General features: G+C 44.0%; 1 protein-coding gene across 1 annotated transcript in view; it reads left to right on the forward strand.

Annotated features, from left to right (window-relative positions):
• LOC115464532 (zinc finger protein 585A-like) overlaps positions 1-15,281 on the forward strand; it is a 512,786-nt gene that overhangs the window by 394,997 nt on the left and 102,508 nt on the right. The window contains exon 5 of the mRNA XM_030194902.1: positions 10,277-10,291. Coding sequence (XP_030050762.1) covers positions 10,277-10,291 — 15 coding nt within the window. The remainder of the gene's footprint in view (positions 1-10,276; positions 10,292-15,281) is intronic.

Genomic DNA, 15,281 nt, shown 5'->3' on the forward strand with positions numbered 1-15,281 from the left:
TAAATAAACAGAATTGCCAGCTGTGGTAAAGAGTGGCTTTGGCATGCTGCACACTACTGCAGGCCACGTTTTACCGCAGCTTTGTAAAAGGACCCCAAAGTTAGGATAGCAAAAACGCTGTCTTAACTTTATGCACTAATGTTAACCGGACACCAGTCTGAATATCTGGCTGTGAGCGACTCAGATGCCACTTACTGCTGCAGCTGAATATCTGAATAGCTTAGAAAGTGGAGGGGGACTGAAACAACCCCCCCCAGTAAAAGAAGGAGCCTCCTATTCTGGGTTCAAGTGACACACTGAACTATCAGGCAGGTACTGGCAGTTTACCCCTTACTACTAATCATTTCTATAACGTTACTAAACACACTGTATATTATCATCATAGCTAAGAGCTTTGATTCAAGGCCTGAGACTTTGGTTCAGGATCTAAAATGAGAGAAAATCTTACAGGCCCATGACTTTATCCTGAACTTCAGTGTGACTGCAGAACTCATGATCTGTTGTGACATTCTGATGCAGCAGAATAAGGAACGGGCGTAAGTGAAAGAACAGAGTGCAGTGCACTCCATTTAAGTGCACGTCGGATAAGAGCATGCTCTGTTTAACTGCATGCCGTACTTCGGTCCCGTTTTTGGCACCATCAATTTCTATGGGGACAAACTTCGTTTTAGCGCACCACTGATAAGTGCAAGATTCGCTTATATGCATGTTTCAAGACCGCTCCTCTGCAGGAAAGACTCCGCATAAGCGCACACATGGAATATGGAAGCCGATTGGTGCATGACAACCGAGATTTCAAATTTATCGCCTCTTTAATTGCCCCAGGCAGATTAGGGGAAAGAATGTTGTTGGAGCATGCACCGGGGTCGTCGTGGTGGTGGCGGCGGAACTGTAAGACTTTAACATTGCCTGAATGATTAGAAGTTCTTAAAAAATTAGAAAACAAAGAAAGTCAAGCATCTATTGCTATAGAATATGGTGTCAATCCCAGTCAAATTTCACGTGTCTTGAAGCAGAAAGACCAGCTTCTGGAAGACTGGCAAAACAATACAAATCCACAACAGAAACGAAAACGTGCGGGAGAAGTTGAGTAGGTAGAAGATGCTCTTCTTCGGTGGCTTTCTCGAGTCAGGAGCAGACAGTTTCCTGTCAGTGGTCCACTGCTTATGGAGAAAGCTAACCAGGTAGCAGAAAGTCTTGGACTGACTGAATTCAAAGCCACTGTTGGATGGTTGGAAAGATGGAAGGAAACGAATAGCATAAAATTCAAGAAACAGCATGGTGAGAAACAAGACGCTGATGACTTTGGTGCTGAAAATTGGGTTGTTTCAGTTCTTCCTACCATCTTGAACGAGTTTGCACCTCGTGACATTTTCAATGCTGATGAAAATGGTTTCTACTAGCGAGCGATTCCTGATGGAACACTTGCATTCAAACATGCTGAAACTACTGGAGGTAAAACATTGAAGGACCAACTGACAATCCTCCTTTGTTGCAATATGGATAGGAGTGAGAAATTGGAACCCCTCGTCATTGGAAAGAGCAAACAGCCCCGTTGCTTAAAGAAAGTTAAGCGACTTCCTGTGTCATACGAGGCTAATGCAAATTCGTGGATTACTGGGGAAATTTGGAAGCAGTGGCTAAAGAAGTTAGACACTAGAATGCGGGCACAAAAGTGTCAGATTTTGCTGCTTTGTGATAATTGTGCTGCACACAGGGATGATGTCAGACTGTCTAACGTCAAGGTGGTCTTCCTGCCACCAAACACTACCTCTCTGATCCAACCTCTGGATCAGGGCATAATAGCCAATTTCAAACAACATTATTGGGCTCTTGTGCTACGTCATCCGATGAGCGTTATGGATGACCAGACTGGGAAGGATAAACGTGCTGTTGAACTGGCTCGTAATCTATCACTGTTGGATTCCCTACATATGCAGAAAGAAGCCTGGAATCACGTTACACAGGCAACCATTGTGAACTGCTACAAGCGGGCAAGCTTTGTTAAGGATGTTGAGAGGGATGAAACAGGTGCAGCTGTTGCAAACAGATGAAGAGGTTACTGACATCCCAGCTGGTTTTACTGAAGAGGAGTTCCATCACTACGTAGCTGTTGATTACGATCTACAAACAGCTGAAGACAGCACTGATGTTGAGATATGCTCCTACATGCAGGCAACAATGGCTGATGATGGAACAGATGAAGAAATGAGCAGCGAGGCACATGCTGATGAAATTCAACAACCTCCTCCTGTCACTTTTGCAAGAGCGCTGGAGAGTCTCAACACCGTGCGGGCCTATCTGGAGGCCAATAGATGTCAGTGCTATGACAGTTTTTACTGTCTGGCAGATGTAGTCTATGGAACTCACAGAACCAAGAGTGTACAGAGGACTATAACTGATTACTTCAAACCAGCCTAATGTCAGTTAACTGAGACTGTATACTGTACGTATAATAATAAACAGTACTGTACATATGCTTATCAGATGCCAAGCTTCTTTGGGTCACAACGGTTAAGTGCATGCTCTGGTTAACTGCATGCATTTCTTTGGTCCCAGACCCTGGCACTTAAGCGGATTGCACTGTACATCGTTTAGCAACATGGTGGTCACAGATGTTTTAGTGAAAAACAGAACAAGATAACTCCTCAGGAAGATGACTTAAGTCTTCCAGGAACAGCTAGTCTATTCTTAGCTTTTCCAGTAAATACTAACCAACTCATTACCATAACCAATTAGTGTTAACCATTAGATTAGAATATCCAATAAATGGGATTATTGTCAGATTACCTATGTATGACCTGTTATGTTAATGAGCATATATAAGTGATTGTACTTCCTACTTCAATGGAAAGAGACAGTCACAGCCAGTACCTTTGTGCAAGCAGGGCTGCTCTCCCATAAGAAACCAATCAACTGGCAAGCAATCCTATTGCTTTCTCATAAGTAGTCTTGAGTCTTTTATACCTGCAAATTGGCTTTAGCTGGTAATTTGGGGTGAGGGTGAAAAAGACCCTAAAGTAAAACATTAGAGACTCAGACCCAGAAGATCACTTATGTGTAGCTGTGGTACTGTACTCCCATAAGCAACTGATTGTACATATTTATTTATTTACATCATTTATACCCCGCCTATTACCACATAAAGCAGCCCCTAAGCAGCTTACAATGAACTAATGAAACATTTACAATGACAGTGGGAGGAAGAAGGGAAGGGAATATAACTACAATATTTAATCAAATAGGTAGGCAAGGAAATAAAACAAAGAAAAGAAAGTAAGGAGTCCAAATCAGATCTTGACTCGCTGAGACACTGAAGGCAGGTAATCAGAGCCTGCGAACAAGACAGGAATGTGGGCGGTAGCCAGCGGCTAGAATCGGCGATCCAGGAGGAAACAGGGCCCCTTCAACATGCAGCACTCTCCAGGCACGAAGCAGCCGCAGAAGAGAAGACCAGCAGCCGGCATCGCCGAAGATGACCACCCCAGACCAGCAGCAAAGCCGAGAAGGCCACACAACGAAGCATTGCACAAAGATCTTCCCATCGCAAAGATGGCCCCGATGCCCGACAGCCAGCCACAAGCTGCGCAGCAGACCATCATGGAGTGGAGCAGTCTGACGGAGAGGCCGAAGGAGAGCTGGGTCAAACAAACATCAGAGAGGAGCCAACCAACAGTCGCACTAGCATCCCGCATCATGGGGAGCTGGTCCCCGCACCCCTGCTCCCAGTACCGGAACATCGATGTAACCGAGCGCACAGCTGGACCACCGACACAACGATCAAGGATGGAAATCCGCTCCCTTTAAAGCCCCGGTCCGAAACAGGCGCCGAGGAGAAAAGCAGATCACTGCGGCACCAAATGAAACCGGTTCGCGCAAAATCAGGCCAGCATACAGCCAGACAATGGTACAACTCCGCGATGTTATGTGGACCTAACGGTTTTTTAGCCCGTTACTCAGGGGCCATTTTAGAATATACTTGAAGAATAATAAATAAAAAGTATTTGATTATATATATTCTTTGGAGTCTCAGATATAGCAGTACTTTTATATAGCAATGTTCTGTACTCCCAGATCTCACAGGGACGGGGTGGGGATGGGGACAGAGCAAATGAGGACGGAGACAAACTTTGTCCCCGTGTCACTTTCTACTTTGAAGCCTGTTAATGAACTGGACTGTTATTTATGTTTCATTGATGCAGACGACAATATTTTTATTTTTTGGAAAAACAAGCAAACATGCTGGCCACAGCTAGCAAAATTTGCTTGAGGGATCTTGTACATCCTGCTACCAGCACATCTTCTAAGAAGACGTCTTCTATTGCAGGAGGGACTGTGGAAGACAGGAGAGCTAGACTGAATCCTGAGATTGTTGATGACTTCTTATTCATCCACATAACAATGCTTTATAGGGCATATTTCTCCCCTCTAGGGCATATTTTGTACCACTGGACATTTTAACAGGGTGGATAAGGATTCCTTGGAGTAGTAGAAGCCAGCTATTTTTGTGGTTGGAAGGGTAGAGGGTGGTGGTGGTGGTGGGAGGGTTTATTACAGTTACTCATTGTTATTATTGTTTTCTATTTGTAATTTATACACAACAGTTGAACATGAATATTATTCCTTTTTATACTTTAATAAAAAGATTTAAATATAAAATCAAGTGCTCGAGGCCTCTGCAGATGAGAACAGCGCCCACGGGACGGGGCGGGGATGGAACCTGCAGGGACAGGGCAGGGATGGAGACAGATCCACGGGGACGGGGCAAGGAACAAGTTTTATCCCTCTAATCCCACATGCCTGTCCCATGCTTTCCTGAATTCAGATACAGTCCTCATCCCCACTACCTCCACTAAGAGGTAATTCCACACGTCCACCACCCTTTCCGTAAAGAAGTATTTCCTAAGATTACTTTTTGAGTCTATCCCCCTTCAACTTCATCTTATGCCTTCTCGTTCCAGAGCTTCCTTTCAGTTGCAAAATAACTGCTTCCTGCTCAGAGAAGTCCTGGTGAGACCTCTTAAGGATTTATTTAATAGATCTTTAGAGACGGAAGAGGTTCTGTGGGACTGGAGATGAGCTGATGTAGTTCCTCGTCACAAAAAATGGGAAACTACAGGCTGGTAATCCTCAAGTCGGTGGTAGGAAAAATAATGGAGTCACTGTTGAAGGAACAGATACTTGTTAGAAGCCAATGGACTACAGGGTCTGAGGCAACATGGCTTTATCAAAGGAAAATCCTGCCAAACAAATTTAATTTACTTCTTTGACTGGGTGACAAAAGAACTGGATAAAGGACATACGCTAAATGTAATCTGCTTGGATTTCAACAAAGTCATTGATACAGTCCCTCAGAGGAAAGGAAGGTGAGCAGTGGAGTGCCTCAGGGGCTGGTGCTGGGGCTGATTCTGTTTAATATATTTGTGAGAGACATTGCTGAAGGGTTAGAAGGAAAAGTTTGTCTTTTTGTGGATGACACAGAGTAGAAACCATGAGAAGGGATCTCTAAAAGTTGGAAAAACGGTTAAGAGTCTGCAGTTAAAATTTAACGTGAATAAGTGAAGAGTGCAATGCATTTGGGGTGCAGAAGTCCAAAAGAGGTGTACAAGATAAGAGGGGAGAGATTGGTAAGCTCGGCTCAGGAGAAGCATCTGGGAGTGATGGTGTCTGAGGATCTCAAGGTGATGCTACAATGTGACAAAGCGGTGGCTATGGCCAGAAGGATGCTACGCTGCCTAGAGAACCAGTAGAAGAAAGGAGGTGTTAATACCCCTGTACAGGTTGTTGGTGAGGCCCCACTTGGCATACTATGTTCAGTTTTGGAGGCCGTATCTTGCTAAGCATGTAAAAAGACTTGAAGCGGTTCAGAGAAAAATGACAAAAATGGTAAGTGGTTTGCGTAGCAACAAGTAAGAGACGAGACTTGCTGACCTAAACATATATACCCTGGAGGAAAGGAGAAACCGGGATGATGTGATACAGATGTTCAAATGTTTGATTGGTATAAATCCGCAGACAAACATCTTCCAGAGGCAAGAAAGTGGTAGAATTAGAGGACATGAATTGAGGTTGAAAGGGGCCGACTCAGGAATAATGTCAGGAAGTGTTTTTTAACTGAGAGGGTGGTAGGTATCTGGAATGCCCTTCCATGGGAGGTGGTGGAGATGTAAACGGTAACAGAATTAAAAAATGCATGGGATAAACACAAAGGAATCATGTTTGGAATTCATGGATCTAAAGAAGCTTAGTGGAGATTATTTTTATTTTATTTATTTGTTGCATTTGTATCCCACCTTATCCCACCTCTTTGCAGGCTCAAAGTGGCTTACAATACATCATGAGTAGTGGAAGAATGTTAGTAGATAAACATTTGGTATTGCAGGATCTTGGTCAGCATGATGATAATAAAACAAACAAAACAAATGAAGTCATAGTATACAAGCAGATATTATGAAACAGTTCTGAATATAGATGTGCGAGTTGTGCATATTCACATTTGTTGATCTTTGTGGTACGCTTTATTAAAGAGATGTGTCTTCAGTAATATGCGGAAGTTCATTCTTTTTTTTAAATTTGTAAATTTTATTGAAAGCAAAATATCACAACTGCGTTATATCTTGTCATAACAATACATTTCACTTAATAGTGTAACAATGCTCTTCTACATTTTAACCATTTTCCCCCCGTCCCTCTACCTCCCTCCTCCCTCCTCCCTCTCCCCTCTACCCCCCCTCCCTCCTTTAATCCTCAGGATGTCATACCGGTTTCTTCATTCCCTTTATCCCCCAGTATTTCCTGCACCCGTACCCATTCTTTTGCCTCAGAGTTACAGTATATCTCCCTATCCTTTTATCTGTTAATTTGTCCAATTCTATGATTTCTCTCAACTTAACCTTCCAATCATTAATTGTGGGCCCCAGATTGCTTTTCCAATGACGTGCTATTACCGTTTTCGCTCCAGCTAGCCCCATTCGTTTGACTCTTTGTTGCCATTTTTGCCCTCTATGATTTCCCCATCCAAGCAAACACCATTTAGACTCATGTGGGAAGGGAATTTCCAAAACTGTTGATAGTTCTTTCACTATCCCTCTCCAATATTCTTGTATCTTAGTACACTCCCACCATATATGATAAAACGTACCCTTCCCTTTCCCACACCTCCAACATTCCGCAGAGGCCCCAGGGTACATTTTATTGATTTTGTCTGGTGTATAGTACCATCTGCTCAATATTTTATAAGCATTTTCTTTGATCAAAACACAAATTGATGTTTTCTTAACTTCAATACACACCCTCCTCCATTCGGCCTCGCTTAAAGTCTGTCCCATGTCTTGCTCCCATGCCTCCATAAATACATGTTTTCTAAAATCTTGGCCCCGAAGGTGCCCATATATCTTAGAAATTCCCTTGCCTGTCACATCTATCTCTCCCCACAGATTTTCAAATTTCTCATGGTCTGCTGGTGGTTGTTTTGTCCATTTCTCTGATACAATGAAGTGTTTAACTTGCAGATATGCATATTTATCTGTCTCTTGTAGATCATATTTCTCTTGTAGCTCCCCAAAAGTCCTCATATGACCTCCATCCAACAAATCTCGAAATCTAATTAAACCTTTCTGAAACCATGTGGAGAAGACCCCCGATTCTTTCCCCGCCGGGAATCCCTCCTCCTGCGTGATCCACGCATAAGAGGATCTCTGCTGACTCCCCCGCAGTTTAGCTTTTAGGGTTCCCCAGAGAGTCAATAGATGTGTTATAAACGGGTTTAATGTCATTTTCCCGTAATTCTGTTCTGGGATGGAGGCCCATAGGAGACCCTCCAGGTATCCTTCTCTGACAAACACTTGTTCTAATGCGGTTATGTGTAACAAGTCTACCTTACACCATTCTGCTATTTGTGTGATTTGTCCTGCCCAATAATACCATTGCATGTTTGGCATTTCTCTCCCCCCCTCTTGTACTCTCCCCCACATTATCTTCTTTGATAACCTAGCCGGTTTCCGGCCCCAAGCAAATTTCCCTAGTTCTGATTGTAATCTTGTCAGCTCCCTATTCGGTACTAATATGGGTAATGTTTGAAACAGAAAGAGAAGTCTCGGTAGTATGTTCATTTTTATTACTGCTATCCACCCCCACCACGATAGCCATCCTGACCCCCATCTGTTCAAGTCCCTCCTCACTGAACAAAGCAAGGGTTCGTAATTCCAGGCATATAGATTCTTTAAATCTTTGGGAATTTTTATTCCTAGGTACCGGAATCCCAATTCTGTTATTTTGAAAGGAAGTTCATTCTTTCGTATATCGATTTCAAGCTGCGCGGCAGTGCATTCCATAACTGTGTGCTCAGGTAGGTAAAGTTTGACGCATGCATTATTTTGTATGTCATTCCTTTGCAGCTGGGGAAGTGCAGATCAAGGAATGTGCGGGATGATCTTTTGGCATTCCTAGGTGGTAGGTCTATCAGGTCTGACATGTAAGCTGGTGCGTCTCGATGGATAATTTTATGAACTAGTGAGCATATTTTGAACGTGATGCGTTCCTTAAATGGGAGCCAGTGTAAGTTTTCTCGTAAGGCTTGGCACTTTCAAATTTTGGTTTGCCAAATATGAGTCTAGCTGCAGTGTTCTGGGCTGTCTGCAGTTTCTTGATTATTTGTTCTTTGCAGCCGGCATATAGTGCGTTGCAATAGTCTAGATGACTGAGCACCATTGATTGTACCAGGTTGCGGAAAACACTCCTTGGGAAGAAAGGTCTTATTCTTTTTAATTTCCACATTGAGTGGAACATCTTCTTGGTTGTGTTTTTCGCGTGGTTCTCTAGTGTTAGGTGTCGATCAATAGTGACTCCAAGAATTTTTAGGGTTTCTGAAATAGGAAGGTTTAGAGTTGGTTTGTTAATAGCGGTGAATTCTTTCTTGTTGTGTTGTGAGGTGAGTATTAGGCACTGGGTTTTTTCTGCATTGAATTTTAGCCGAAATGCGTCCGCCCAGGAATGCATGATATTGAGACTTTAGTGGATGTCATTGGAAATTTCTTTTAGGTCTTGTTTGAATGGGATGTAGATCGTTACATCATCTGCGTAAATGTATGGATTAAGGTTTTGATTTGATAGTAATTTAGCCAAGGGTATCATCATTAAGTTGAATAGAGTCGGCGAGAGGGGGGATCCTTGTGGTACTCCGCATTCAAGTACCCATGCGGCTGAAATAGTCGAGTTAGATGTCACTTGGTATGATCTTGTGGTTAAAAATCCCTTAAACCAATTGAGGACGTTGTCTCCGATTCCGAAGTACATAAGTACATAAGTAATGCCATACTGGGAAAAGACCAAGGGTCCATCGAGCCCAGCATCCTGTCCACGACAGCGACCAATCCAGGCCAAGGATGTGTAATAAAATTCCGTGGTCAACCATGTCGAAAGCGCTTGACATGTCAAATTGTAAAAGTAGTATGTTCTTACCAGATGCAATCGTTTGTTTGAATTTAGTCATGAGAGGTGTGATATCTAATAGTTTGTTCACGAGTTGGAAAAGCTTATGTGTGTCCTTGTAATTTGGTCCGATTATGGTTTTGTAATGTAGTCTTTTGGTTTGTCTTATGGTGTATTTGTATTTTCTTTGAAGTTGTTTCCAGGCATTAAGTGTAGTGTCGTCTTTCTTTTTATTCCAAGCTCGTTCTAACCTTCTGACTTGTGTTTTGAGTTTTTTCAACTCTTCATTGAACCAAGGTGTTGAGTTCTTTCTGTGTGAGGTTCTTGTTTGGGTTGGAACAATGTTGTCTAGTGTAAATCTGCATCTGTCGTCCCATTCTAAGAGGAATTGGATTGTATCTGTTTTTATTGTCCATTCATTGTGGTAAATCTGTTGCCAAAATATTACCGGGTCTATTTTTCCTCTCGTGGTGTAAGTTTTCCATTCTTGTTTATTTGGTGGTCCTTTTGTTCGCCATTGGAGGGAGATGTTTGCTCTATAGTGGTCCAACCATGGTACGGGTGTCCATTTTGTGTCTGTTAGTATAAGGTTTGTATCGAGATCAAAGTTGTGTGTGATGATGTCTAGAGTGTGTTCTTTTCTGTGAGTAGGTTGTGTGGGTGTCCTATGAAAGTCCCATAATTGTAGGAACTCTTCGCATTCTTGGGTACTGGTTGAGTTGAGATCTTCGAGATGTAGATTGATATCTCCTATTATGATGAGATTTGAGCTGGAGACACAAGTGTTCGAGATAAAGTCCATGAGGTATGTTTGGGATTCTTGCCAGTTGCCTGGTGGTCTATAGAGCAAGACTGCGGTAAGGTGTTCTTGCAGGTTTGAGTGATTAATTCTTACCAAAGCGATTTCAAGTTGCGGTAGAATAGATTCGGTTATTGTTGTGATGATAAACTCGGATTTGTATATAATTGCTATTCCTCATCCTCTTTTTCCGTTTCTTGTCCAGTGGTTAATTTTGTAACCCGGTGGACATAGGTCTAAGATTATAGGGATCTAAAGAAGCTTAGCGGAGATTAGGTAGCAACACTGTTAATTGGGAAGCAAAGCCAGTGCTAGGCAAGACTTCTACAGTCTATGCCCTGATTGTGGCTGAATAGATTTACATGGACTCCAGTGGAGCTTTTCAGGGGCTTCGACAACTTCAGAAATTTAGAACAAGTACCATGCCGGGCAGACTAAGGTCTGTACCCTGAAAATGGTCAGGAAAAAATCAAGATCAGGTATACATATGAAGTATCACATCATACCATATGTAATGAGTTTATCTTGTTGAGCAAACTGGATGGGCCATACAGGTCTTTATCTGCCATCACCTACTCTGTTACATGGAGGCACATTTTCAAAGCATTTAGTACATAAGTAATGCCACACTGGGAAAAGACCAAGGGTCCATCGAGCCCAGCATCCTGTCCACAACAGCGGCCAATCCAGGCCAAGGGCACCTGGCAAGCTTCCCAAACGTACAAACATTCCATACATGTTATTCCCGAAATTGTGGATTTTTCCCAAGTCCATTTAGTAGCAGTCTATGGACTTGTCCTTTAGGAAACCGTCCAAACCCTTTTTAAACTCTGCCAAGCTAACCACCTTCACCACGTTCTCTGGCAACGAATTCCAGAGTTTAATTATGCGTTGGGTGAAGAAACATTTTCTCCGATTTGTTTTAAATTTACTACACTGTAGTTTCATCGCATGCCCCCTAGTCCTAGTATTTTTGGAAAGCGTGAACAGACACTTCACATCCACCTGTTCCACTCCACTCATTATTTTATATACCTCTATCATGTCTCCCCTCAGCCGTCTCTTCTCCAAGCTGAAAAGCCCTAGCCTCCTTAGTCTTTCTTCATAGGGAAGTCGTCCTATCCCCGCTATCATTTTAGTCACCCTTCGCTGCACCTTTTCCAGTTCTACTATATCTTTCTTGAGATGTGGCGACCAGAATTGAACAAAATACTCAAGGTGTGGTCGCACCATGGAGCGATACAACGGCATTATAACATCCTCACACCTGTTTTCCATACCTTTCCTAGTAATACCCAACATTCTATTCGCTTTCCTAGCTGCAGCAGCACACTGAGAAGATTTCAGTGTATTATCGACGACGACGACACCCAGATCCCTTTCTTGGTCCATAACTCCTAACGTTGCACCTTGCATGACGTAGCTATAATTCGGGTTCTTTTTTCCCACATGCATCACCTTGCACTTGCTCACATTAAACATCATCTGCCATTTAGCCGCCCAGTCTCCCAGTCTCGTAAGGTCCTTCTGTAATTTAGACTTACATAGGAACCTATGGAACTTTGTAAGTCTAAGTGCTTTGAAAATGAGCCCCTATGTATGTAAAATACAAAATAGCATAAAAAGAAATCCGCCAAAAGACGGAGAACTCAAAATGCCCCACGGAAAACAACAATATAAAAGTGGGAGGATGACCAAGGATACCAAAGACTGAGAAGATGTGTGTTAGTGAAGAAGTTTATTGGAGTATGGAGTCTCCATTCTCCAATAAACTTCTTCACTAACACACATCTTCTCAGTCTTTGGTATCCTTGGTCGTCCTCCCACTTTTATTTTATAAATACAAAATAGCAAGCAGCACAATATTAGCCATCAAGTTCATACAAAGTTAATTATTTTCAGTGCAAAATAATCTGTTGGCTGCCTGCTATGTGAATATTCCATGAATGTTTCATTATTGCTACCAAGTATGACATATTTGGGGAATTTGCTTAAACTCTGATGGTTTTAATTCATTTATCCAAAACCTTATGCTTTTTAAACCCAAAGCCAAATCCTAAGGATGGTTGAACAATCAAACATATAAATTGCGAGTGACCGTACTCAGCCACAAATGCGCAGTAGACACAGAACCAAGGAGCAACACTCCAAGCCCCGCCTCCACCAGCAGCTCCTGTTCTGGACGTAATGCAGCCAATAGGGAGGGAAGGAGGGGGCGTGGAAATCGGAGAGGGGGGGAGCCATGTACATCAGAGGTGAACAACAAATCTGCAACTACGGAGGGCATGGAACTCGGCAACGGGAGGGACAGTGGAGGCGTGCAAAACGGCGCAGGATGGAGGGAGAGAGACAAGGGTGATGCAGTACACACACACAGAACAAGTCAGGAACACAGGACAGAGGACAGTTGGTGGAAATCGGACGGAGAGGGGCGAAGGAGGGGGCGTGGACATCCGTGGGGGAGGGAGGGAGGATGGACAAGCACAAGGATAGGAGCAGAGGGAGAAGCCCTGGAAATCGCATGGGGAGCAGCAGTGTAAATCGTTGGGAAATGGCAGGCTCTAGGGAGGGACGGCAGGACCACTACTATTTTCACTCAGACAACAGGAAGGAGGTCTGTTGTTGGACATGGGCATGGAAATCGGAGCAGGAGGCAGGACAGGAGGGGGCGTGGACATCACAGGTGGTAGGGAGGGGGAGACTGGACAAGAACTAGGATAGCAGCAGAGGGAGGAACCGTGGAACAAAGATAACCAATGGCCAGAACCGCTACCATCCGGGGAGGAGCCAATGCGGAGACCTGGCCGACGAGAAACTAATGCAGGAGAGAAGAGAACCACCAGAAACCAAGCAGGGATCCAAAACTGCTCAGGAGGCCAGCAGCAAAAGGTAAGCATGTGCATTCACTCGCTGCACACACACACACACACACACACACACACACACCCTGCTTTGCTGCAAGCAAAGACATACCTGTCAGGCCCCTTTGGCTCACTGAACAGCACCAGTCAGCAGAAGGGACGGAACAACAACAACATGTATGGGGGGGGGGGGGGGGGGGGAAGAGACCGGCACACAACTGCAAAACGAGCCTGCCTTTCAAACTGCTCCAACAACTGCCTACGAGGAGACACTGAACCTCCACTGACACACAGCTCCAACAAGTGACTACAAGGTGACACTGAACATCCACTGAGACAGGGAGTACTAACAGCTCACTAGCACTCTCTCTCACTCACTCACTCACACACTCTGTCTCACTCACACACACTAGCAGCTCACTCTCACACTCACTGTCAATTTGCCACATAAAAACACTTTCTCTTTCATTCTCACACACTGGCACACACACAATATTAAATGAAGGGGTGGGGGAAGGCAAATAAAAATGAAACCCTGATTTGCACCTTGCAACAAATGGATATAAGGAGCCACTAAACACCACCACTGTGACAGCTCACTCTCATGCTCTGTCTCTTTCCCAGAAAGACACACTTTCTCTCTCACTCACTCTCTCACCCAAGCACACACACACACACACACAATATTAGAAGAAGGGGTGAGGGCAGGCGAAACAACAATGAACACTGATTTTAACCTAAACAAAAGAAACCCATAAGGACCAACTGACCCACTCCACTCTGACACCTCACTCTCATGCTCTCTGTCTGTTTCCCAGAGAGACACACTTTATCTATCACTCGCTGACTCACACACACACACACACACAATATTAGAAAAAGGGGTGGGGGCAGGCAAGTGAAAAAAAAAGCACTAATTTGTACCCTAAAATAACTCGCTATAAGGAGCCAGTGACCCCCTCCACTGTGACAGGGAGTCCTAGCAGCTCACTGACACACACAAACTCACTTTTCAAAGCCCACAAACACTGGCTACAAGGAGCAACTAACACTCACTCTCTAATACACATACACGCTCTGTCTCTCACTCACACAGACGCACACACACACACTTTCACACTGCACACTTTGTCTATCACACACACAAAATATTACAAGGAGGGGGGCCAGACAACAGAAAAAACATCAAACCATTGACCCTCCACTGTGACAAGGAGTACTACCACCTCACTCTCACACAGACACACACTTTCTCTAACGCTCTCTCTCTCTCACACACACTCAGCTACAACAACATTACAACTGATTTGAACTACTGTGACAAATCAGAACAAGAAAAGGACTGTAACAAAACAGAAACACTACTATTAAAAAAGCAACCTAAAACAACTAATATGCCACAACGAAAACTAGACACCACAGGAACTGAGCAGGCAGCTCATGATTTAGAATTGAAGAGGAGGAAAGCTCAAAGAGATAGAATTAGACATGAAAATAAAACAGAAACACAAAAACATAGTAACATAGTAGATGACGGCAGAAAAAGACCTGCACGGTCCATCCAGTCTGCCCAAGAAGATAAATTCATATGTGCTACTTTTTTATTTGTACTGTCCTCTTCAGTGCACAGACCGTATAAGTCTGGCCAGCCCTATCCCCGCCTCCCAACCACCAACCCCGCCTCCCAACCACCAGCTCTGGCACAGACCGTATAAGTCTGCCCAGCACTATCCCTGCCTCCTACCACCGGCTCTGGCACAGACCGTATAAGTCTGCCCAGCACTATCCCTGCCTCCTACCACCAGCCCCAGCACAGACCATATAAGTCTGCCCAGCACTAGTCCCGCCTCCCAACCACCAGCCCCAGCACAGACCGAATAAGTCTGCCCAGCACTAGCCCCGCCTCCCAACCACCAGCTCTGCCACCCATTCTAGGCTAAGCTCCTGAGGATCCCTTCCTACTAACCTTGTAAATGTCTCCATGGGAGACACTAGTGAGCTCAGGAAAGGTAGAGGGCAGAGATATGTTTGCTTATAAACAGACACACAGCACCACTGAATTAACCTTCACATAAGCAGCTCGGTGCAGGGAAATGGAAGGGGAGAGTAACAAGGATGGAAATCGCGGAAGCCTGCCAAAACAGCACAATTACTACTGAAGCCTTTAAAAAAATGCACTGTTGATGCCTGCC

This window comes from Microcaecilia unicolor, chromosome 1 (genome assembly GCF_901765095.1).
Source record: "Microcaecilia unicolor chromosome 1, aMicUni1.1, whole genome shotgun sequence".
NCBI lineage: Eukaryota > Metazoa > Chordata > Amphibia > Gymnophiona > Siphonopidae > Microcaecilia > Microcaecilia unicolor.